Here is a 25526-nt window from a genome sequence, read left to right as displayed (position 1 = left end):
TTAACGCACCTAGCCAGCATATTTTAGCTACATGCAAACACAGATATAAAACGTGTGCACAGGGGTGCGCATTATATAAAATGGTACATAAACCGTACATGAAAAAAAAAAAAAAATGCCATGTGATGCACTGGCAGTCCATTCAAAATGAAAGCAACTTGTATGGTAATGCACCATAACACACTGGGACAGTTCAAATGGCCCCTTAAAGCATAATCATTGAAAATCACGCAAAGAAAAGCCAAATAAAATAAGTATTATGATTTAGTAAACACTACACAAAAGTGTTATGTACTAGAGCTGCCACGATGCGTCGACGTGATAGACTACGTCGACTACGAAAATACGCTGACGTGCGTGAATGCCGGTCGACGCGTCATGCACGTGTCATCTCGCGGGTAAATGGCGGTAATGGCGGCGGCAGCTGCTGCTCCTCGTCCCCCTGCTCCCGGGAATGGGGGAAAAAAAGTTCCGGTGCAGCACGAAAAGCCAGACCATGACTTTCAAATGTATGGGAATTCTTTAAACAGAGGCCAGATAAAATGGTCCTTTGTTCCCTCTGCAAAACCGAAATGGCGTACCACGGCAGCACTACTGCGATGCACGAGCACCTCAGAAGAAAACATCCTGGCGCACTACGGCCTCAAACGGACGAGCCATCTTTGTAAGTACTACTTACTAGTATTTTGTTCGTTTTGGGAGACAATGGGAGTAATTTGTGGTCAATATTTATTAATATATTCATTTTATATGCTCATGCTGCTAGTAAGTAAGATACATCATTATTAGTGCATGCTCAGGGGGTACATATTTGTTGCTGTGCTGCTTTGCTAATTTCTTTTTTTTTTGTGGCTATCTCATGTTTTTTTTTTTTTTTTAATGTTTCACATTTACAAGGCACTTTTTGCACTGCAGCCCTCTTGCTGATCTGGGGATCTCTCAGGGCATGGTTTGACAACTTGCTGCAATGAATGAGCTGAGAGAAGAGATGCCATGCTTTTCTTCCAATACACAGAGCAGCAAAAATATGAATATAATATTAATTTAATTGCAGACAGACATTTACTACCCTACCCGTACCCTCTTTTAAATACGCAGTACAAGTACATTATTAGCATTGAGCATTCATGTTGGTTAAACTTGGTTCAGGTTCCTAAATGTTAATTATTATTGTGTGTCTTTTTTGTTTTTTTCTCAGGAAGAGGCAAAGCTGTGTACAGGAGTTCTTCTTCCATAAAAAGGATGTCACTGTTTGCACACCCCAAATGGCCGTTGCATATACCAATAGCATACGCAACATGATTGTAAAAGATATGAGACCCCTTTCCATTGTAGACGGTCAAGGATTTCGTGAGATGATCAACACGTTTTACCCATGATACACGCTTCCCTCCAGGTCCCATTTCACTAAGCTGATGGAGAAGAAATATGAGGAGAATTTTGAAAGATTGAAAGCGTCACTCAAAGATGTGAAATCAAAAATAAATCTCACCACAGACGCATTGGACCAGCATTGCCACAGAGGCATACTTGGGTGTCACATGCCACTTCATCAATGAAGACTGGAATCTTACATCATACAATCTGACCACTATGCCACTTGAAGATCGGCACACAGCTGAAAACATTGCTAACTGGGTAGAAAAAGCAGCTGAAAAGTTTGAGATATCCATGGCCAATGTAAATGTAGTTGTCCATGATAACGCTGCAAATGTTGTCGCTGCTCTGCGTATTTTGGAAGAAAAGCATAGCATCTCTTCTCTCAGGTGTGCTGGTCATACATTGCAGTTAGTTGTCAACCATTCCCTGAGGGATCCCCAGATCACAAGACCCTGAGGGCTGCAAAGTGCCTTGTGGAACATTAAAAAAAAAGTGAGCTGGCCACTACAAAGCTTAAAGCAAAGCAGCAACTAATGGGTAACCCTGAGCATGCACTAATAAATGATGCATCCGTAAGATGGAACAGTACTTTACACATGATCAGCCGCCTGCTTGAGGTGGCCGGTGACTGCAACTCTTTCCGATCCTGATGTCACACCACGAGGGAAGCGCTTCCTGGATTTAAAACATGATCAGTGGAGCTTACTTGAGGAAGTGGAACAAGTCCTGAAGCCATTTGAGTGTGCTACTGTTTTCTTGAGTGGAGAGTCCTATGTGACTGCTTCCGCTCTACCTCCTCTGGTAAAGGGCCCCCAGAAATCCATACAGAGCACAATTTGCGAGACAGCAGCAGTGAAAGCTTTCCAAAGTGTTGCTGCACAGGAGATGACATAAAGATGGGAGCCGGAAACTAAATCCAGAGATGATGGTGGAGAAAATATATATGTCTTATTGCAGCAGCCCTGGACCCCAGATTCCGCAAACTAAAATTCCTGCCAGCAGAGGACAGTTTAAAAGTTCACCTCAAGGTCCAAGCTCTTGCTCTTGAAGTGAAAAGAAGATATGAGGAAGAGCAAACGCAACATCGATGTGAGGAACAATGGTCAGCCAGTGCAGACATAACATTTTCTGACAAGAGGCAAGTGTCTCTGTTAGACACTTTGCTCGGTTCTTCAGATTCAGATGACCACCACAGTAATGGCGAGGATGACACTGGTCACATCCAAGATCAAGAAACCCACAGTGAAGTTGTGCGGAATGAGATACACATTTATTTCAGTGAGCAGGCTATTCTAAAGGAAGAAAATCCGCTGAAATGGTGGAAGGAAAATTAAAAGAGGTTTCCCATCTTGGCCATGCTGGCAAAGAGTTACTTGTCTGTGCCTGCAACATCAACACCATCTGAAAGGCTTTTCTCAGTTGCTGGCAACATTGTGACTAAAAAAAAGAGCAAGCCTAACATCAGAGCATGTTGATATGCTAACCTTCCTCCATTGCAATGCTAAAATATAGCATTGCAATGGAGGAAGTAACACAGACACTCAACCTTTTTCACTTATGAGTCATGACTGTGTGTTGTGTTCTTGTTGGGCTGTATTAGTGTATTTATGTTGAGATGGCTCATGGCTGTCTTCAGCGTTGTATTGGCCATGTTTTTGCACAGCCACAGTGTTGAGCAGTGCTTTTGGTGGGCTTGGTTCCTCCTTGCTTCCTTCCTTGAAAACTGTTACCTCCTCAGGTATGTTTTACATTACAATTACACACCACAAAAATACTGCTCAATCGACTCTACAATAACAATATGCAAGTAATAATGATTACAATTACATAGTGTTATTGTATGTTGACCAGAATTTTTGTGGTGTTAAACAACAACACTTTAGGTCAAGAGGCATAATACCATATAAATTCTGCCTAACACTTTGCAAAAGATGCATTCTGAAGGCATTATGTGTGGTTGTCTGGTTGAGTAATAAGGTTACCACACAGTACAATGAATTCTGAATGCATCTTTTGCAAAGTGTTAGGCAGAATTTATATGACATTTTCATGCCTCATACCCTAAAGCATTACCTTTTTATTTTTGTATATTAGGTCTTTCATGTGTTTTGTACACCGTGTTGAGCAGCAGTGCAGAGCAGCAGTGCTTTTGTAGCATTTTTATATGGCATTTTTTAATGCTTCTGGCTCTGAATTAATGGCAATGCCATTATTCATGCCTGATGCTAAAGTGTTGTTTACATTTTATTTTTGGCACTTTTTTATACTGTAAAAACTTTACCACATTGAAGTACTTTTTGTAAAAATTTAATAAAAGTTAAAATATTATATTTAGAAGTTGTACGTATATTTTTTTGTAAAGTTATCCAAAGGATTATTATCTAATCACAAAAGGAACACACTAGATTCATAAAAAAAATCAAATAAAAAATCGGATAGTCGTTGACTAATTGAAAAAATAATCGATAGATTAGTCGACAGACAAATTAATCGTTAGTTGCAGCTCTAGTATGTACTTTATTTAAAATGATAAAGTCTGTGGTGGCAAATTGCTTTATATGCTGCATGCATAACCTATATATAGATCAAAGGTTACATTCACCATTAAGAAAAAATTATAAATGCAGATATTTTGCTAATAAAGTGCATCTATTATTTTTTCCTACAGGAGCTTAGAAAACATTGCACCTGTGATCAGTGGATCATGGGTACAATGTCAGGCTCCAGCACCCCCAGCTTCCTGCCTGTACCGTACCTCTGTACAGGCTTTCAGCAAGAAAGAAGAGGAGTGAATGGACTATGAGCACATTAGTCAGCGCACTGGCCCATAGTGGCACGTGGGACTTTAAGCCTATTCATTCACAGATCTCAATGAATGATGCTGCCGCAGAAGAGAAGAACATGCCACTCAGTCATGAGGAAGGAGGGCTCAGAGCTTGAGGTGGTTGCTGGAACATGTTACACACTAAACACAAGACAAACATGTTCTAAAAAGGTGAACTTGGCCTTGAACATGGATCAAAAAAAAAAAAAGTATGCTTACATTCATTTCCAAGCTCATTTCATAAAAACAGCGTGTTATTTAAAACTTAAAGTGGTTGTAAACCCGATTCATGAAATCTGACCTAGGCACATATCTGTAGTGTTTACTTCTCTCTCTCTCCAAAGCAGCAAGTCCCGTTTCTTTCTGCTGCTTTGTTCCTCTGACAAGCTCTCTGACACAGGAGATAAAAGTAGCTGAAAATTTGTGTCGGGTGGATGCAATAAATTAGCAGAGAGATAATCTATTCACAGCATCAGCTGTCACGCAGTGTATGCCAAACTCCACACCCAGTGCCGGAAAGGAAAGTAAAAATTATAACACGATGTTCACTTTCTAAAGAAGATAGAAAGCTGAAAACAGCAGATATAGATGTAAAACGAATGTAGGGAGATTTGATTCATCTCAGTGTATCAACTGAGGCTGTTCACTGAGTATAGGAGAGGGTTTACATACACTTAAAGTGGTTGTAAACCCTTACAAACCACTTTGACCTACAGGTAAGCCTAGATTAAGGCTTACCTGTAGGTCCAAGAAATATCTCCCAAACCTATGCGGTTTAGGAGATATTTGCCCGAAGGGCACCGCTATCTACGGCGCATGCACCGTAGACAGCGGTGCGCAGGCACACTGAGCGGGGCATCGTCGATGACGGCAATGCCGCGAGTCTCGGCTCCCGTGCGCATGCGCGGGAGTGACGTAAATCGCTGCTCCGGCAAATCACAGCGCTGGAGCAGCGAGACCCATGGAGACCCACCAAGAAGATGGATGCTCCGGACTTCAGGGGACAGCGGTGACTTCGCTGGTTCCTGTGTCAGGTAAGTGACACATAATGGACTACAATGCGATGCATAGTAGTCCATTATGCTTTGCCTTTACAGGGAATGAAAGAGGAAGTAAACTCATCAGGGTTTACTTCCTCTTTAAGTTACTTAAGCAGTTTTTCAAACAGTTTGACACTTTAAATTTCCCTCTTTTGCCCCATTACCCTTACCTACTACTTGGATAAAAAAAAAAAAAAAAACACACACCAACTCACTCACTCACTCACTCATACACTTTATTTTTTGTCCTGATAAACCAATTTACTTGTCCTGTTAATATTACCTGGTTGAGGTAGAAGTAGTCTTCAGGCTTCTTGAGCTGGAAGGCCTTCCTTTCCTCTTCTGAAGCCCCGAGAAGCAAATAGTAGAAAACATGATAATTCCTGTGGAACAAACAGTGCAATTCAGAATAAATATAAAGAAAAAACCCAGTGCGCTGCCCAAAAAATGTGATGAAACTCAAGTGTTAATTCGTGTTAAACTGACAGCTGCTGCAATCACTGAACGTGTGCTCCTCACATATAGTATATATATATGCTGTGATGGTGTGATATACCAATGTGTGCAATACTATATTATACATCCAAAAAGTACTGAAATAATTTCCATTTGAAGTACTAATACTCAAAAATATACTCCAATAATATCCAGTGATGGTAAATAAACACAATAAAATGTCCAGTGCTGAAAAAGTCCAAACACTATTGGGCAAGTGCCTTAAGAGCCCTTTCAAACTGTGCCGCCCCAAGCATCAGCGGTAAGGATAAGCTCCAGCGTGTTTGCACACAACGTGCAGAGCCTGCCAGGAAGTCGGCGCAGCGAGACTTTGCCTCAATGCGTGGCTGCAGAGATCGGGCAATGTCTCATTGCCTTTTATTAGTGCAGTGCTGCGCCGACTTCCTGGCGGGCTCTGCTCGTGGACTGTGCCGAGCTCATCCTTGGTCAGCAGTAAAGCAGCGCTATTTTTAGAGCCGCTTTACGGTAATTTTAGTGGCACTATTCGGACGCCAAAACGCTGCAGTGACGTTTTTTGGCAGTAAAGCAACACTGCCCCATTGATTTCAATGGGGAGGAGCAGCGAGTTCACTGCTCCAAAGAAGCTGCTGGCAGGACTTTTTCTGACACCACTGTCACTGCAGGCCACCGCACCTATTCAATGTGAAAGCCCTCGGGCTTTCACACTGAAGTGAATGGAGCAGCTGTTTTAGGCACTATTTTTAAACGCTATAGTACCTGTAAAACGCCCCTAGCGTGAAATAGGTCTAAAAATGTTCAATCTGAAATATTTTACTCGCTGTGTCTCTTATGGGCGTGAATGTCACCATTAATTATAACCTTTTTAAAAAGGTTTATTGCTATATGCACAAAGCAAATTGCATAACATACAGAATCAAGTATAACAATGCTTTTCAGATACAGGAGAGATATTCCATACATCCTTCAAAAATAACTGAATCTGTACATAAAGCAATTGTTTTTTGTAAATCAATCCAAAAACTAAAAAAACACCACGCAAAAAAGGTAACTACTTTTTATTTTATATTATACAATACTTGATGGTTTTATTGGAGTTCTCATTTCTGGTCGAATGGAGACATGCAGCAACCTATGAATTACCACAAAAATCTTCCAATATAAAATATACTGTTTCTTCTCCTGGTTATGGGCTGTCCGCTACTTTTCCATGGATTCCACCCATCTGGCCCAAATTCTGGTAAATTTTTTTAGGACACCCCCTAGCATCAAAAGTAATTCTGTAGAGGCTAAAAGAGATGAGTAAAAGATTTTCAGGCCGATAACGCAAGGTAGGCCGTCAGAATCCAGTGTATTGCAATCGATTTGTGAACATTAAAAAAAAAAAAAAAAAAACACAATCGTAAAAGGGTTCTCATATTTTTGTCCAAAAACTCATCCTCTATTATTCCCTAAAGCCCAATCATAGGGTTGCATATGTTCGGGAGGTCAAATGTATCCTCTATCAACTGGGACCAAGAGAGGACGGACCTTATTGCACTCCTATCCCATATCATATGAAAGAATGTTCATTCAGCGATCAAACATTTGTGACATATGAAGTTCCCTCGTCCCCATTTTAAACAGTCGAAGAGGAGTATAGTACATTTGGTGTAGATATCTCCACATAACAATTGAGCACCTCCTCCCACAAATCATCTGTCAGTTCTGGCATAATGGTGCATCATCTTTCCCTAATACTCTTGGGTGTCTACTCTCAACCCATATTAGATTAGAATATAGAAGTATACAGTAGAATGTCCTGGTCGCAACAGGAGCTTTTCTAGGGGTCATATTAGCAAGCGTGACTGGTTCAGCCCCAAACTGGCCACTGCTGCGTTTTGTAGTCTGGTATATCAAACGCCAAGTCGTAGGTATCCCTAGCTCTGTTTGCAGTTGCGAAAACGATTCGAGTCCACCCATGTCATATCTGTTGAAGATACAGTGGATATAAAAATTCTACACACCCCTGTTAAAAAGTCAAGTTTCTGTGATTTAAAGAAAATGGGACAAAGAAATAATTTCATAACCTTTTTCCACCTTAAACCACTTCAGCCCCAGACCAATTGTTAGCCTAAGGACCAGAGGTCTTTTTACAATTTCGCACTGCACTGCTTTAACTGCAATGTTGTACCCAAACGAAATTTGCATCCTTTTCTTCCTACAAATAGAGCTTTCTTTTTATGGTATTTGATTGCCTCTGCGATTTTTATTTTTTGCGATATAAATGGAAAAAGACCGAAAATTTTGAAAAAAAAAAAGTTATTTTCTTCTTTTTGTTATAAGAAAATTAGAATAAACTAAATTTTAGTCATACATTTAGGGCAAAATGTATTCAGCCACATGTCTTTAGTAAAAAAAAAATGTCAATAAGCGTATATTTATTGGTTTGCGCAAAAGTTATAGCGTCTACAAACTAGAGTACATTTTCTGGAATTTACACAGCTTTTAATTTATGACTGCCTATCTCATTTCTTGAGGTGCTAAAATGGCAGGGCAGTACAACCCCCCCCCCCCCCAAATTACCCCATTTAGGAAAGTAGACACCCCAAGGAAATTGTTGAGGGGTATGTTGAGCCCATTGAATATTTATTTTTTTTGTCCTAAGGGAAAAATATATTTTTTTTTTTTTTACAAAAAGTTGTCACTAAATGATAGATTGCTCACACATACCATAGTTATATGTGGAATTGCACCCCAACATATATTCTGCTACTTCTCCCGAGTATGGGGATACCACATGTGTGGGACTTTTTGGGAGCCTAGTCGCGCACGGCACCCCGAACACCAATCACCACCTTCAGGATTTCTAAGTGTGAACATTTTTGATTTCACTCCTCACTACCCATCACGGTTTCGAAGGCCATAAAATGCCAAAATAGCACAAAACCCCCCAAAATGACCCCATTTTGGAAAGTAGACACCCCAAGCTATTTGCTGAGAGGCATGTTGAGTCCATGGAATATTTTATATTTTGCCACAAGTTGCGGGAATATTAAACTTTTTTTTTTGCACAAAGTTGTCACTAAATGATATATTGCTCACACATGCTATAGGCATATGTGAAATTCCACCCCAAAATACATTCTGCTGCTTCTCCCGAGTACAGGGAGACCACATGTGTGGGACTTTTTGGGAGTCTAGCCGCGTACGGGACCCCGAAACCCAAGCACCGTCTTCAGGATTTCTAAGGGCATTAATTTTTTATTTTACTCCTCACTACCTATCACAGTTTTGAAGGCCATAAAATGCCAAGATAGCACAAAACCCCCCAAAATGACCCCCATTTTGGAAAGTAGATACCCCAAGCTATTTGCTGAGGGGCATGTTGAGCCCATTGAATATTTTTTTTTGTCCCAAGGGATTGAATAATATCAAAAAATAATTTTTTTTTTACAAAAAGTTGTCACTAAATTATATATTGCTCACACATGCCATGGTTATATGTGGAATTGCACCCCAAAATACATTTTGCTGCTTCTCCTGAGTACAGGAATATCACATGTGTGGGACTTTTTGGGAGCCTAGCTGCCTACGGGGCCCCGAAAACCAATCGCCACCTTCTGGATTTCTAAGGGCGCAAATTTTTGATTTCACTCCTCGCTACCTATTACAGTTTCGAAGGCCATAAAATGCCAAAATAGCACAAAACCCCCCCAAATGACCCCATTTTGGAAAGTAGACACCCCAAGCTATTTGCTGAGAGTCATGTTGGCTGAGCGAAAAAAAAAAAGATTGATCGGTGGGTATGCCCACCATTAGAACACCTCCCTTCATCCACCCACTTCTAATGATGGACATACATGCACCATTTATATATGCGGAAGCATGGGGGCATCCTCCCGCAAAAAAGTTATGCCACGTACACACGGTCGAACTTTTCCATGGGCAAGCCCTCCGTCGGAATTTCGACCGTATGTATGCGGCATTAGGAGCAAAAAAACGCTCCTCCTTCCCTGCTGCCCCCATGCTTCGGCATATATGCTCTTTTTTTTTTTTTGACTGTGGTGGTGAAATCACCTCCTACAGCACTGGAGTCACGGCTTTATGTATCGTGGGAGCAAACGCTATTGCTGTCAAGATAAATAAATCTGCGCTGCAGCTGAATGGCGTACCTGAAAACAAAACAATAAAACACAGTAAACAGTAAAGTATAAAAAATTTGAGAGAAGAGAGGAGAGAGGAGAGAGGAGAGAGGAGAGAGGAGAGAGGAGAGAGGAGAGAGGAGAGAACAATAAAACGACAACTATTTTTGGTTTTTATAATATATATATATTTTTTTTTTGAACTGTAACAACTAACATTTCGGGTCTCTCAAAATGCGATGGCATCTTGGGAGACCCTGTGTTAGTGTGCCTTGCCTGTGAAATGCTGTACCCTACGCTAATACTTCACTAGTTCATGGTAGCGTTCAAAACACTGACCAAGGCAAAGACCAGGATTGCCAGGACAGCGTGGACAATAACAATGGGTGTCACGCCTATATCCACGCTTGGTACAGACACGACATCTTCTTTGGGGGGCTCGTTGGGTAGGGGTACTCGGGAGGGCATAAGCATAATGCCTCTCATGCAGCCGGCTTACTGCATTTGGTTGGGAATGGTGAGGTGCAGAACAGTCTGGATACAGAAGCTCTGTGACAACCTCTCTCTGGAAGAAAAGAAAGGTTAAAGTCCCGCCTGAAGCTTTGTATAGACAAAAGCATTCAGCATAACCAATTGAAATAAGTAAACAGACACTTTTTTGTACCAGCTTCTGGCCTTACAGGCAACTAGATACGGCGCCAACAACTGGTCATTGAGGTCCACCCCTCCCATATTTTTGTTATATTCGTAGACACAGAGGGGTTTCTCCACAATACCAGTCGCCGTATGAATTTGGACCGTCGTGTCTGCATGAAGGGAGGTAAGAACGAAAACATTCTTATTATCCCTCTACTTCATAGCAAATTATTACACCGCAAGCAGGCTCTCTCCCCCAGCCTAAGACGGGAATCTACAAGCCGCTGGGGAAAGCCCCGGCGATTAGGTTGCACGGTGCCACATGCTCCAATCTGATGATCAAACAAGTGACTAAACAGTGGCACGCTCGTGTAATAATTGTCCACGTAAAAGTGGTACCCCTTTCCGAATAAGGGTGACACCAAGTTCCACACTATCTTGCCAGCGCTTCCTATGTAGTCAGGGCAGTTCTCCGGTTCTACGTGGCTATCTTTACCCTCATAAACCATAAAGCTTCATGTATAGCCTGTGGCCCTGTCACAGCACTTATAGAGCTTGACCCCGTATCTGGTACGCTTGTTGGGAATGTATTGTTTGAATGACAAGCGACCAGTAAACTTAATCAGCGACTCATCAACGCAGACAACTTTATGGGGAGTAAACAAGTCTGCAAAACGTTGGTTGAAATGGTTTATGGAGGGGCCGAATTTTGTAGAGCCGATCGTATTCAGGGTCTCCACGATGACGACAAAGTTCATTGTCATTGAAGTACATGAACCGCAAGATCTGCTCGTATCGTTTCCTGGACATGGAGTTAGAGAACACGAGCATGTGGTCAGTCGGATGCGTGAACCAATAAGCCCGCAACGTCATGAATTTATGTGTGCCCATGTTGAGGGAAAGGCCCAGAAAGGTCTTAAATTTGGAAACCGTAACTGGTTTCCAATCTCTGGCAAGGGAAGGCAACTGGGGATTAGCGGCGATGTGTTGACCAGCATATAAATTAGTTTGGTCCACAATAGATCTATAGAGATCTTCCGTGAAATACAGAGAATAAAAATCAATTGGCGTAAAATCATCTGTATCCACCTGAATACCAGGTTGGGCAGTGAATGGGGGGAAGTACTGGTGCTGCAGAAGTGGTGGGCACCCAATCAGGATTGGCGAATTTTGCAGGAAGGGCACTATGGGAACAACGGGCCTGCCTTTGTCTTCTTGTTGGTGGCAGCGGGACACTACTTGTGCTTGCCACCTCGCCAGCTTGAACTGCACTTAAGGGACTCGCCACGTCAACACGTGATACTGCAGTGCTGGATGTACGTCCAGGGTGTACTAGGCCGCTGTTGCTTGCCAGTTCACCAGAAGGATGAGCGGCGCTAGTACTGGCTCTCTGCTCCATACGAGGGACATGCGGTTCCTGCACCTCAACAACATCAGAAGATCAGGGTCGGGTATGCCTGACATTAGCAGGGACCTCATCTTCGTCGTCAGAGCCATCTGTCATGGAGCCGCTGTCCTCTACTGGTTCTTATTCTGAGCCTGAATCTGACAGATCAGTGTCTTCCTCTTCACTATCTATCATGCTCAGAAACGTGTAGGCCTCTTCACTAGTGTACCTTCGCTTTGCCATTTTGGGCTCTAAATTTAGGGGCACACTAGTGAGACTCACAGGTAAAAAAGCACCTAGGCTGTCAGCAACTGAATCAAAACGCTACAAAAAAAACTGTTAGCGATCGCAGGGATCAAACCTGACTCTGCGAACGCTGCAATTATGTGTGTTGTGTTTTGTAAGTGACAGTGATCGATCGATACTGCACTTGGGTGGGCGGAGGGGCAAAACGCAGGTGCTAGCAGGTATCTGGATTGATCCCGCTAACAATGTTTTTTTTTAGAACCCTAAACTGCTGGGCACGCTAGTATAGATCTGATCAGATCAGATATTGATTTGTTCAGATTCTATACCACTAAGGGAGGTGTATGCTTTGGCGTGGGTGTTAGCGGTACTGGCACTAACCTAGCACTGCCTGGGGCGACGCAGACCCTATCTGACCCTAAAACCTAATTGATATCACCCACCGGGTGATCAGGGGGTTAAACCTTTATTGGGTAATAAATGACGGGTTCCCTGATGCTATAAAAAGCGAACTACCTAACCAGCGTCACCCGTAACACTTATACGGTGATCACTGGTGAAAGGGTTAACTAAGGGCAATCAGGGGGTTAAAACCTTTATTGGGTATTTATATGGGGGCACCTGACGCTATATATAAAAACCTGACGGGGAACCTAACTAAATAACTAACTGGCTAACCAGCGTCACCCGTGACACTTATACAGTGATCGCTGGTGAAAGGTTTAACTCTAGGGGCAATCAAGGGGTTAAAACCTTTATTAGGTTATATATCGGGGTACCCAACGCTATAAAAACCTGGCGGTGAACCAAAAAAAACTAAAAAAAAAAACTAGCTTCCTAGCGGCACCAGTGGCACTAATGCAGCGATCAGAAAAACTATCGGTTAGTGACACTGGTAAAAGGGGGTGAAAGGGTTAACTGGGGGGGCAATCAAGGGGTTAAACCTTTATTAGGGGGGGTAGGGGGCTACCCTGGACCTAAAGGGGCCTAACACTAGCTGCCCTGACACTTTTTACAGTCACAATTGACACTAAATGCAGTGATCAGTAAATAAATGATCACTGCAATCAGTGACAATGTGACTGGGGGGGGGGGCGATCGGGGGGTGACTGGGGTGAAAAGTGTGCCTATGTGTCAGTGTAGTGTTGGTGCACTTACTTGGATGTCTTCTCTCCTCGCCGTCCGGTCAAAAAGACCGCCACGAGGGGAGTGACATCACTTCCTCCTTCCTGTGTTTACAATACACAGCGGAGGAAGCTTCTCATTCGCCAGGAGCGATCGAGAGGGGATGGCCAGAAACCAACGGCCATCCCCTCATCCCGGATCGCGTCTGCAGTGAAACGGACCGCCGCATCCAGCGGAGGGGGTCCTATCGGACCCCCCACCCGCTGGAAGGCGAGCTCGTACATGTACGTGCTTGTGCCTGTCGGTGCCATTGCACCGACGTACATTGCCATGCGGCGGTCCTTAGGTGGTTAATGTGACCTATAAACTGTACAACTCAGTAAAACAATTTGAAAATCTTGGATGAAAGTAAAAAAAAAAAATAAAAAAAAAAAATAAAAAAAAAAAATAAAAAAATAATAATAATAATAATAATAATAATAATAATAATAATAATAATAATAATAATAATAATAATAATAATAATAGTTGCATAAGTGTGCACAGCACACAGTCTTTTTGGGTACGAGTCCATCAGCATGGCACATGTTGACTTGGCAATATTTGCCCACTCTTTGCAAAAACAGCCCAAATTTGTCAGATTGCGAGGGCATCTGTTGTGCACAGCCCTCTTCAGATCACCCCACAGATTTTCAATCGGATTCAGGTCTGGGTTTTGTCTGGGCCATTCCAAAACTTGAATCTTCTTCTGGTGAAGCCATTCCTTTGTGGATTTGGATCGTTCTGCTAGAAAGATGAATACGAAGAGGAAGGTCTTGTGGCAATGTTGACTGGTATTTGGAACTGTTCATAATTCCCTCTACCTTGACTAAGGCCCCTGTTCCAGCTGAAGAAAAACAGCCCCAAAGCATGATTCTGACACCACCATGCTTCACTGTGGGTATTCTGTTCTTTTGGTAACGTTCAGTGTTTTTGTGCCAAAAATATCTTGAAATAAATGGCTAAAATTTTCAACCTTGGTTTCATTAGACCAGAACACATTTTCCCACATGCTTTTGGGAGACTTCAGATGTGTTTTTGCAAAATTTAGCCAAGCTTGGATTTTTTTTTCTTCGTAAGAAAAGGCTTCTCTCTTGCCACTCTACCCCATAGCAGACATATGAAGATGGGAGAATGTTGTCACATGTACCACAGCCAGTTTCTGCCAGATAACCTTGCAGCTCCTTTAAATATTGCTGTAGGCCTCTTGGCAGCCTCCCTAACCAATTTTCTTCTCATCTTTTCATCAATTTTGGAGGGACGTCCAGTTCTTGGTAATGTCACTGTTGTGCCATATTTTCTCCACTTGATGACTGTCTTCACTGTGTTCCATGGTATATCTAATGCCTGGGAAATTCTTTTGTACCATTCTCCTGACTGATACCTTTTAACAATGAGATGCCTCTGATGCTTTGGAAGCTCTCTGCGGACCATGGCTTTTGCTGTAGGATGCGACTAAGAAAATGCCAGAAAAGACCTACTAGAACAGCTGAACTTTATTTGAGACAAGTTAAATGATGGTAGGTGTGTACTGACTCCTATTTAACATGAGTGTGATTGCATAATTCTGAGCACAGCTACATCCCTCAGTTATAAGAGAGTGTGTGCACGCTTATGCAAGTGCATTATTTTAGTTTTCTATTTTTACTCGATGCACCGGGGCATTAGAGAGAACATATACATTTCGGTAGAATTTTTTTTTTTTAAGGCAAAGTTATTTTTTAAATATTAGGACACTTACCTGTCATGGAATCCAGCAATGTCAGCTATTAGTTCTCGGGTGCTGCCGCCGCCAATGCCTGTGGTCGGCAGTGAAGCCTTGCAGCTTCACAGCCAGTTCCCTACTGCACATGCACCAAGCGTGCTACGCTTTCTGAATGGCCCAGCGGCAGGGGAAGGGTGCTAAACTTCCGTATAATGTTGCCACAGCTTGATTTCTCCAAAGTGGGGACATTCCAGTCAAAAACATGAATTGCCCCCCCCCCCCCCGCCCCCCGAAAAGATGCCAAATGTGGGTGGTGGGAGATGAGCAGAGCTTCCACTTTTGGATGAACTCCGGTTTAAATAGATTCACTCTGCTCAGTAACGTTAGTAGGAGGTCCTTCCATTTTTGTATCCTGTCCCTAAATGTCCTAGTAATAGGCCATATATTGATATCAGTAAATGATTCCAAGGGGAGGTTGAAAATGTGTCCCTAGATATTAAAAATGGTCTGAAATTGTTAAAAGTCAATGAGTGGATACCATTAAATTAAGGTATAACCTTCACCTGTGACATTCTCCATACAACATGTACCACAAGATACATTAATTTTAGCAGGAAACAAATCAAATGGGTCCAATCTGTAAAAATGACAGAGCTAAACAACTGTAGGCAAACAATTTAAAAACAAAGCTAACCCCCCCCCCCAGTTGAAGGCCTCATGCACACAAAGCTTTTGCTCAGCCCCTAAACATCTTTTCCCCTGGCAAGGGAAAGTTTGCTTAAAAAAAGGATCTAAAGCCGCATTATGCATGCTTTTTAGGCGCATGAAGTGTTTAAATGTTTATGGATTCCACTGGCCATGTTCAAGTGTTAAACCTGTCTACAGTTTAGGTACAGACATTTTCTCTGCTCTCTCCTCAATGTGTTGGTGCTAGGGTTTCCCTCCCCCCCCCCCCCCCCCCCCCCACCCCAGCGAAAATGCTCTTCTTCTAATAGACTTAAATGCCTATATGTGCTTTGCATGGGCATAGGCTAAATTAGAGGTGCATTTACAGGCAGACGGAGAAAAAAAAAAAAAAAAAAGTCAAAAGCTGCATTTTTAAGCCCAGTGGGCTGATCTCAAATCCTAACATTTTTATTATTTAATACATTATTGGTGTTTGTGACTAGGAAAGCGATATTGCGGGGCAATTTATTGTACAGGACACAGAAGTATAGTGGTCCTTTAAAACGGATCATTGCACTGTATCTTACCTTTCATTCTTTTCTTGAGACACAAGTCGGGATTTCTCAAGGAGGTATTTTTCCACGACAGCTCTAATAAAACAACAAAAACAATATTAAACTATGAGAACACTGTAAAAAGGAATACAGGTAAGAAACATTATTAGGGGTCTACATTTAAAGTGTAGGCAAAGCCTAACTTTTTTGTATGAGAGATAAGGACCCTGCTGCTGTTCTGTTGTACAGCACAGAGTGGATAGCTGTGGATGCAGTCAGATCATGCCTGTCTCATGTCCCAGCTGGAGGACGTGCATCTTTTTCTAGGCTAGAGGATTCCTCCCCAGCCTTACTGTCTATGATCTATCCCTTTCAGTCAATGGATTTTACTTCTTTCAATCAGAGGCTCAGCATCACATGTTGGCATCACCTTGCGCACTCTATGCAAATGCAGTTTTCCAAAGAATCCCCAGTCCTCTATGTAGACAGACATTCACCCATCAAAACATGATAGATGTACAACTCCTCTCACAAGCCAGCCCAATGCTTGTATCTGGGCTGAGGGTTCTTAACAGAGTTCTGAAGCAGGGTGCTATGATATTTTCAGGAAGCCATGTACAGCACCCTGTTGGCTCCCTCACTAGCCATGCTTTTAAAATGTAATTAGCATGTTGATGAGCTTACTAAACCTACAACAGTGGGACCTAAGGGGTTAATCCTATGCATTGTGTAAATAGGACATTTAATCCCTTCTTCTCTGATCCTCCCCTTCTTCCACTGTCCCCAATCCATCTGCTGATAGAATAGAGCCTTGGCGGCACTCTGCACATGCTCAGTTTGGGGTGTATTGCTGGAGAGTTTTTTTTTGGGGGGGTAGGGTGCATGTGATCAGCACAGGGCCAGTCAACACAGTCCAGACAGAGGGTCAAGGGTCCTGCAGCCTCATGGGAAAGTCAGAGAATTAACAAAACCTCTTCCTACCAGCCTTTATCCCCTTAATGACCAGGCCATTTTTTGAGATACAGCACTGCGTGCGACGTTGTACCCAAACAAAAATTTATGTTTTTTTCTCCACAAATAGAGCTTTCTTTTAGTGGTATTTGATGAGCTCTGCAATTTATTTTTTACGCTATTAAAAAAAAAAAAAAATTATATAATATATATATATATATATATATATATATATATATATATATATATATATATATATATATATATATATATATATATATATATATATATATACACATATATACACACACACATACACATACATACATACACACACATATATTTTTTTTACTTTCTGCCACAATAAACATGCAAAAAAAGAAAAAATAAATAAAAAAAGAAAAAGTAAAGTATCAGTTTAGGCCAAGAGTACCGGCACAGCGATTTGCGAAGCCAAGCCACCTTGCCGCAGTACTCCTGCGGCGGGTGGTTGGCAAGTGGTTAAACAGACACTAGAAGAAGTCAGAAGACTGCTATATACTGCTGAAGAGAAAAGGTATTTAGTAGTTAATATTTACTAAAATAGTTGCATTTCCATGTTCTGTGTACTGTGGGAGACAATATATAGTTATTGCATGGTCATGGGTTTAGTAACACTTTCTGGAATTTCAGCTTATACAATATTGTTTGCGGTTTCTATGATTTTTACTACAGTTTAAGCAAGTAAACACAATATGATATGGTACACAGTACGGCATTTACAACGTAACACTGTGAATGTGTCAGCCAAGCTCACTCAGTGTTACAAGCAACAATATGGGGAAGCTGTAGTGAATGTTGGTTTCTAGCATATTACGTTATAGGGGTTGAGGATATGAACATGGTCCATGACTTTCATGCCATGCTGATTCAAGTAAGGTGTAATCCGCAGTTCTATCTTGGCAGAGTCGTAGGTTCTAAGTGGCAAGTATACAGGATATGGCTTAAGACCCCTTTAACACCGAGGGCATTTTGCAGGCGCTATAATGTTAAAAATAGCACCAGCAATACTCCCTCAAACAGCTGCTCCATTGTTTTCAGTGTGAAAGCCCTCGGGCTTTCACACTGGAGCAGTGCGCTGGCAGGACGTCAAGAAAAGTACTGGCAGCAGCTCCTTTGGAGCGGTGCATTTACCGCTCCTCCACCGCTGCTCCCCATTGAAATCAATGAGGCAGCGTGGCTATAACACCGGCAAAACGGTGCTATTGCGGTGCATTGCAGGCGGTTTTAACCCTTTCTTGGTTGCTAGCGGGGCTTAAAAGTGCCCTGCTAGTGGCCGGAATGCACCGCAAGTCGGACGGTAAAACGCCGCGTTTTACCGCTGACACTATGGGTGGCGCAGAGTGAAAGGGGTCTTAAAGTTTACCACTACGAGAAAAACAGTTTAAAAAAACAGAAAAAAAGGAGTTTATGCACAATCTCAAGGCACCCCATTCTATAATGTAAAAATACATACTAGTAGTTTTACATAATGCAGCAACATTAACACACATAGGTTAACAAGCATTAGAAGACATTTATTCTTCCAACGCAAACACACGTTTGCACACAGGTGCTGACCAGTATTTCAACGCTACTCTTCTCACTCAAAGGCTTGTATATATTTTTTGGGCAATTTTTTGGCATTTGGCAAAGGCACCCCAAGGTGGGAAAATTAGGTTTTATTAAGATAAGAAGGTTTTTGCTGGATGAGTCCATCAAAGTCCTTAGAGCAAAGTTTTCCATAAAAAAAAAAAAAAAAAAAAAAAAGTACCACAAAGTAGTACAGCTGGCTTCCAAATCCAATAGTGGCGCAGAGGACCTACAGTGGTGAGAAGAGACGGCAGCGGAAGAAAGCTCTGAAATCCATAGATTCGTAATAACACAGCAGCTGCAGCATTTGTAGCTGTTGACTTTTAATTTATTAAAAACTGTAAAGTTTCTCTTTAATTTCAAGTCTGAGGACTGTTAAATTCTGAGCAGCATCATGCTACAGTGCTGTTCTTGGCAGAGCTTGATCCACAGTAACCAATGTCTTAGTAGAGTGGTCAATTTCATTATATAGGATAGCTGAGGAGGTTTATGGTGCCCAAGGTACCAGGACATTCTTTTTAAACTTTAAGGCCAGTTTCACACTGGGGTGGTGAGTGTCGGTGGTAAATCGCCGCTAGTTTTAGCGGCTCTTTACGCTGTTTTAGCAGCACTTTCTCGCTGCTAGCAGGGTGCTTTTAACCTCAGCTAGAGGCTGAGGAAAGTGTTAATAGCGCCCAATGGGCAGGGGCGTTTTAGGAGCAGCATATACATTGCTCCTAAACCAACAGGACATTTAACATCCTACAAGCGCACCACTCCAGTGGGAAAGCACAGAGGCGCTTTGAAGACGCTATTTTTAGCTCTTAAATGCCTGTAAAACACCTCAGTGTGAACAGTAGCCTTAAGCTGGCCATACATGGATTGAAAGTTAGTCAGGGAATCAGAAACCAGCTTCAGAGTTTCAATTTATGCATGGCCGTTCCTGCTCAAGAGTAGATTATCTAGTCTTTGACTCCTTCCGCATCAGTGTACTCGGGCAGCGGGGGGCGTCCCACTGCCAAAATACAATAGCGCAGTGGGAGACTCACAATTTCACCTCAAATGTATGGATTGGGAAACAGTAATATATATATACATATATATTTTTTATCACCTGGCTGAATTTTGGTTTAGAGGTTGAAACCTTGGTAGAGAACTGACGTGCTCTTATTTTTGAGGAGGCGAAAGACCCGAGGATGAAGATTTTGTTAATTTCCACTTTGGAGGGAGGACTTTTCAACCTGTGACATCTTTGATGAACTTGTCAAGCGGCTCACCGAAGGGGCCTCTACCTTCATAAGGCATACAAATTTGGCATCTCTTACAGGCAGCTTCCACTGTCCAGGCTTTTAGACACAAGTTTCTGCGCATATGGACAGAAATCTGAGCCATTCTACAGATCTGTGACATAACTTGTTTAGGCATCAATACAAAAAGGCAAAGAGGAGGGTAAAGTTTGTAAGTGCTCCACGAAAGTACGGTCGTTGGTTGTTCATTCCTTTAGTCCAATTAGCTGCAGTGTGACAAACAGAAATTGCAACAGCTTATTACAGAGCTGGGCCTGTGAGAATAAAGAAGCCCTTAGAAGAAGAGAAGAGCATCTCAAACTTTATATCAGCAGTATCTTTGAATGAAGGCACATCTTCAATGTAATTCAATTAAGAGGTTTAAGAATGATTCTTGGAGGGGTGAAATGTTTTCAGGGCTGACCCATTTGTCATAAATGGCCCATTCTATTTGTTCATGGATGGGGTATATGTTTTTACACCTGGCTTGTCATTTAGAACCCAAAGAGGCCGAGTGAGAAATGAGTGCAACAATGCCAAGGATTTTGCACACAGCAGAAGTGAGCAAAACACTGGCATACTGCATGAAGTCATAACATCAAGTATTGCAAAAACAATGAAACAGAGCTGCACTCTAAAATCACACCATGGTACTTTATTCCAAGTAGCTGGCTTACAAAGCTACAGTGCCATTGAAGAGAATGGGCTGTGTCTTGTCATGCGACTTTGAGGTCCAAAGCCGCATGACAAGTTGCACAAATGTGAATGGGGCCTTACCTAGAGTCCTGCAGTGTGCAAGGGAGACCTTGTCACTTTGAGTGGTTTGACTGTTTTGAAGGCTGTTGGTAGAAAAAAAATTTTGCCTGAGCTTTTGGCGAGGTTCCCTTGTGCCTGCTTTCTGCCACTGCTATGAGTGAGGGTATTCCTCTGTTGGGTACTCAGAGTAGGGTGCCACAGAATTTCCATGGAGTAGTACACAGTAAGCGACCTGCAGTGAAGTTCTTGTAACACAAGGGTAAGAGGAATGACCAGAGTACCTTATAAAAGGCTGTAGGTGGGAGTGTAAGTTAACTGTGTGAATGTGTTGTGAGGTAACATCTAGTAATTCACCCGAGACTATTTTAGCACCATGTTTGAAAAGCCTAACACAAAATAAAGTAGAAAAATTGACAGTTTTAAGGTATACACATGTGTAAAGCAAACAGCAGATATGCCTCATACTTGCTATGGAGTTAGAGTAGTGGTCCAATCAACAGGATAACCCTATCTTACCTGTCCATGACGGTGGTCACTATATAGCGGGGGTCAGCAACCGGTAAGATCTCAGACAGATGACTGGTAGATCTCAGTCTGTGCTTGTTTACCCACCATTCCAAAGCATCAGAGTACAATGTAGAGGGACTACTTATAAAGTTGGAGCTCTAGAAGGGAGCAAGAGCCACATAAGCCGATGCCTCCTCTGTAGTGCTGGCTCCTGTCCCATGCAGAGTGGTACCAACTGCACCCCCACCTCATATCCCAGTTAGCAGTCTCCAGAGTGTTGGCAGCAGCAGGAAATAAGAAATCTTCAGGTCAGTGTGACGCAACACACTGGGCATAATAGTATAGGGCTGCTTTCACACTGAAGTGCTGCAGTTTATTTGCATCTTTCCTGTGGGTTTTTTGTGCTTAGGCATCGACTTCTATTATATCCTGCGGGTTTTTTGCATGTTCTGAAAGCACACTGAAAAACTCCTGAACGTAGGCTTTTTGGTGCACTTTATTAAGAGCTAACCGAAGTTGCAGATGCACTGCACCCATAGTGCAAGTAAACTGCATCACATCCATGTGAAAGCAGTCAGGGCTCAGAACAGTAAGGGTTAATTTACAATTTGCAATTTGGGGAGTGCTAAAACCCCATAGTTAGGACCTGTTTTTATTACTCCACCCCAGCCAACCCCCTTTTGCTGCAGTAGCCAGGGCTGTACACATGTCGCAGCCACAGCAGGAGCATGACCCATTCAAGTGAACAAAGCCCCTCAGCAAGAGCCCTGCAACCTTGTACATTACAGCAAACAAGGGGTTAAAGCATTGTGTTGCTTTCTCACCACCTGCTTTAACCCCCTTGGACCCTGCAGAAGAATGCAGTTGTGGGGCACTTGCAGAGTGGTCCTATTTACGTGAATGGGTCACGATTGGCAGATGGTAGCATCTGAGGATGCCGTTGCTGAATGTAACCAAGAGCACAGGCACTGCAGCACCTCTGAAAAGCGATCCAAGTATGTTTCACAGGTGGTGAGGAGGCAATGCATGAGATTGCAACACGGTAGTACAGCAATGGGAGGATTAAATCAGGTGTGAGAAGGAGACACTAGACGGCACTGTGTCCGGTGATCTTTGACTTCTTCCATGTTGTCCAGGTAGATCTGCACTTATTTAAGGTTGCCGACCCCTGCTATAGTGTCAAGGCATTTCCCATCACTATGCCTTCAAAAGGAGTTTTCAGGGCTTAAGTTTTATAGGGAAGGACCACAGCCCTGGACCCATACAGCATATGTTGCCAAGGTGAGTGCTGACACAGCATCCAGTGCTCTAATCAACATTACAGGCTTGTCCACGTGGCGTGGGGTCCAGGTACATCTCCCAAGGATTCACCAAGGCTACACTGATCCGGATGCACAGCTTCTATTGATCTATTAGAAGACAGTGCAGAGTTGAGCAAAAAATGTCAAGTAAAATAATAAACTAGTCAAGCAAAGAGCAAGCCTATAACAAAGGGGCAATGAATATCAAGTGTCCAGAACTGTACGGTTAAAGTATAAGTATACTTATACACCGCCCACCTCTCCTTTTCTCATCTCCATTCTTTATCCCCCCCCACACAGGTACGTTCAAGTGTTTGCCTCAAAGCCCTAATTTATAGATTGTAAAATATATAGCTTACTGTTTACACTAAGAGTACCTAAACTGTCTGTATACTTTTCTGATGGTCACCATATCTTGTGTATACTGCTTTAGGCTTACTTCCGAACAGTTGTAGGTGTTAATTGTACATGCGACCATTGTTCTTTTCTATAAATTGATGTAAAAAGAATAAAGAACATCTGTTAAAAAAATAATAATATTAAGTATAGAGGCAAAACTTATTTAATTTTACATAGTGTGGGGAGGAATTTGAACAACGGTCAGGTTTTTATTGCCGTCTGTGGCCCCATGGGGCAGGTTTACCCTCTCTTATTTCTTGGTACTGTTTACTGTTAATCACTGAACGTGAAATAAAATTTCACGTTTTGAGTTATCCCCACAATAGGAAGAGAGGAGAAATCTTCCAATGAGGACACTACTTCTGGGGACAACCATGAAACTGTCACATTGGAGAGATTTCTCCCTCACTTTCCACTTTTGCTATGGGACAGGAAGTGAAATCTCCCCAATGAGACAGATGGGGAAAAAAACAAAAACACACACACTTAACAGGGGTTATATATCCTCCTTTCCCTTACTCCATCTAAAATACATAAAAAATAAAAATAAAAAAAGTGATCTAAAATAAAAGTTTTACTTTTAGTTCTACATTAAGATACATTGCAAAAATAAAAAAGTCATAAATGCCCTTGCTGTTTAATATGAGTCTGTCATTGTACCCTTTGTTGTATCGTCATTAAGCAGATGTACACATGGAACTCTAGTGAACACTGGTGTAGTCAGATAAAAAAGACCCAACCACAAGCTCAGACTAAATTTAAATATCCTCTACAGATATACTTCACTAGTATTTATCAATATGCATTTGTGAAAGCAGTAAAAACAAAAAACAAAAAACAACTGAAAAAAAACCCACTATACACTGGCTCCTGTGTAAGGGACATCGGTGCGGAAGAGGCACCGCCACCTCATCTGTGCCCACCAGTGCCGCCTGCCAGGGCCCACAGTGCATATTAGTGACAACTATCAATGCCCGAGTGGAAGTGGATACATACATGCAGGGGATGGGGAAGGGGGAAGCTGGAGTTAGCTTAAAGGGCGCATCACCTATTTTCAACTTTTGTAATATGCTGCGCATTACTGAACAGCAATATATCTCTGGTTGGTTTGTATTCTATCTGGTGATCGGTGTACAAATTATACCTTTTAATCATGGTGGAAGATCAAGACATGGTGTGTGAAACTATTATATACTCACTACTGAGTTAAAAATACTACACTATGGTCCATCTTTTGTTGCTCTGGTACGTGAGCTTTATCTATACAGCAATCTGTTACACCTGTGGCAGAATCAAAGTTTTAGAGTAGCTGGACAGAGGATGGATCGGATTTAAAAGGGAACCCTACTTATTACTGATATGGGTTTTTGTTGCATGTAGTTTAGGCAGCCATTGATTCCAGTGGACTTTCACTATGATGGGCAATTCAATTTTTATGGAACTTCATTTGATGCACATGTTATGGTGAAAAAAGAAATGCACTGAAGATGCATTTGAGAGCGACTTTTTGCACGTTTGTCTAAAATATTTGTTTTATGATGCTATATTTAAACTTTGAACTTTCAGCAAGCTTTGTTAAAGCTTTTAATGCACCATTCATCTCCAGTTTGTAAATGCTGAACACAGATCCTAATGGGAGTGTTGACTGACCCTAAACAAGCTGCTAGCAGTCCTCAGAACTTCTTGAAGCTTGCGGAAAGTCTGCTGAAGCCCACTAACAGCTTAAAGCAGCACTTAACACTCCAATGAGGATCTGTTTTCAACATTTACAAATTGGAGCTGAATGGTACTTTAAAAGCTTCAACAAAGGATAGCTGAAAGCTCTGCAAATGCTTTGTCAAAGCTTGCTGTTCACACTGCTCTTACACAAGCCGAAGCCTTTCGAGAAATAGGCCTGAATGCTAAATTGTGAAGGCAGAAGTGTCACATCTTCTCCCATATCTATCTCTAATTCTGCAAAATGTGATCAAGTTTGATCAAAAAGGTTAGGGCAGCTTCAAGAACTGAGGCTTCATTCACACTCAGCATAATTAAGATTATTATTTTTTTTAAATGCAGCTTTTAACCACTTGAGCTCTAGGCATTTCTTCTTGTTGTTTTTTTCTAATACTTTATTTTAAGGTGTAACACGGTTAGTACAGATACCTTAGCATAGGCCTGTCTAAAATGAAATATGTACATAGAAAGGTCAGCACAGCAAAATAATAGCAAGCATAGGATGCAGATATGCGTATAAAAGGGTGAACTGGAAAACCAGGTACTAGGGAATCGCTGTACCACTTGTTACATTTTACACGGTAGATAGCGAAAATATATAAGAAAGCAGAGAAAGAAAGATCAAGAGGACCACACTAAGTAAAATGGACAATATAGGGGAGAAATCAAAAAAAAAAAAAAAAAAAAAAAAAAAAAGGGGGGTGGGAGAGATACAGACATAACACTAAACTTAAAGGACCAGGAGACCCACCAGAGCAATCTTCAGTTGAGGGGATTAAAATTCATTGCAGGAACATCCTATGAATTTTTACAGGTGTAT

General features: G+C 42.0%; 1 protein-coding gene across 8 annotated transcripts in view; it reads right to left on the bottom strand.

Annotated features, from left to right (window-relative positions):
• The window catches only part of MYO9B (myosin IXB), a 241293-nt gene that overhangs the window by 126993 nt on the left and 88774 nt on the right, over positions 1-25526 (bottom strand). For all 8 annotated transcript variants that reach the window (XM_077475522.1, XM_077475525.1, XM_077475527.1 and 5 more), the window contains exons 4-5: positions 16234-16296; positions 5528-5627 (exon numbers count right to left, since the gene is read on the bottom strand). In XM_077475522.1, the coding sequence (XP_077331648.1) occupies positions 5528-5627; positions 16234-16296 (163 nt within the window). The remainder of the gene's footprint in view (positions 1-5527; positions 5628-16233; positions 16297-25526) is intronic.

This window comes from Lithobates pipiens, unplaced genomic scaffold (genome assembly GCF_037356315.1).
Source record: "Lithobates pipiens isolate NorthernLeopardFrog02 unplaced genomic scaffold, aLitPip1_a1.2 Scaffold_13, whole genome shotgun sequence".
NCBI classification, from domain to species: Eukaryota; Metazoa; Chordata; class Amphibia; order Anura; family Ranidae; genus Lithobates; species Lithobates pipiens.
Note: the sequence above shows the minus strand (reverse complement) of the source record. Positions and strands in the feature narration are given on the sequence as shown.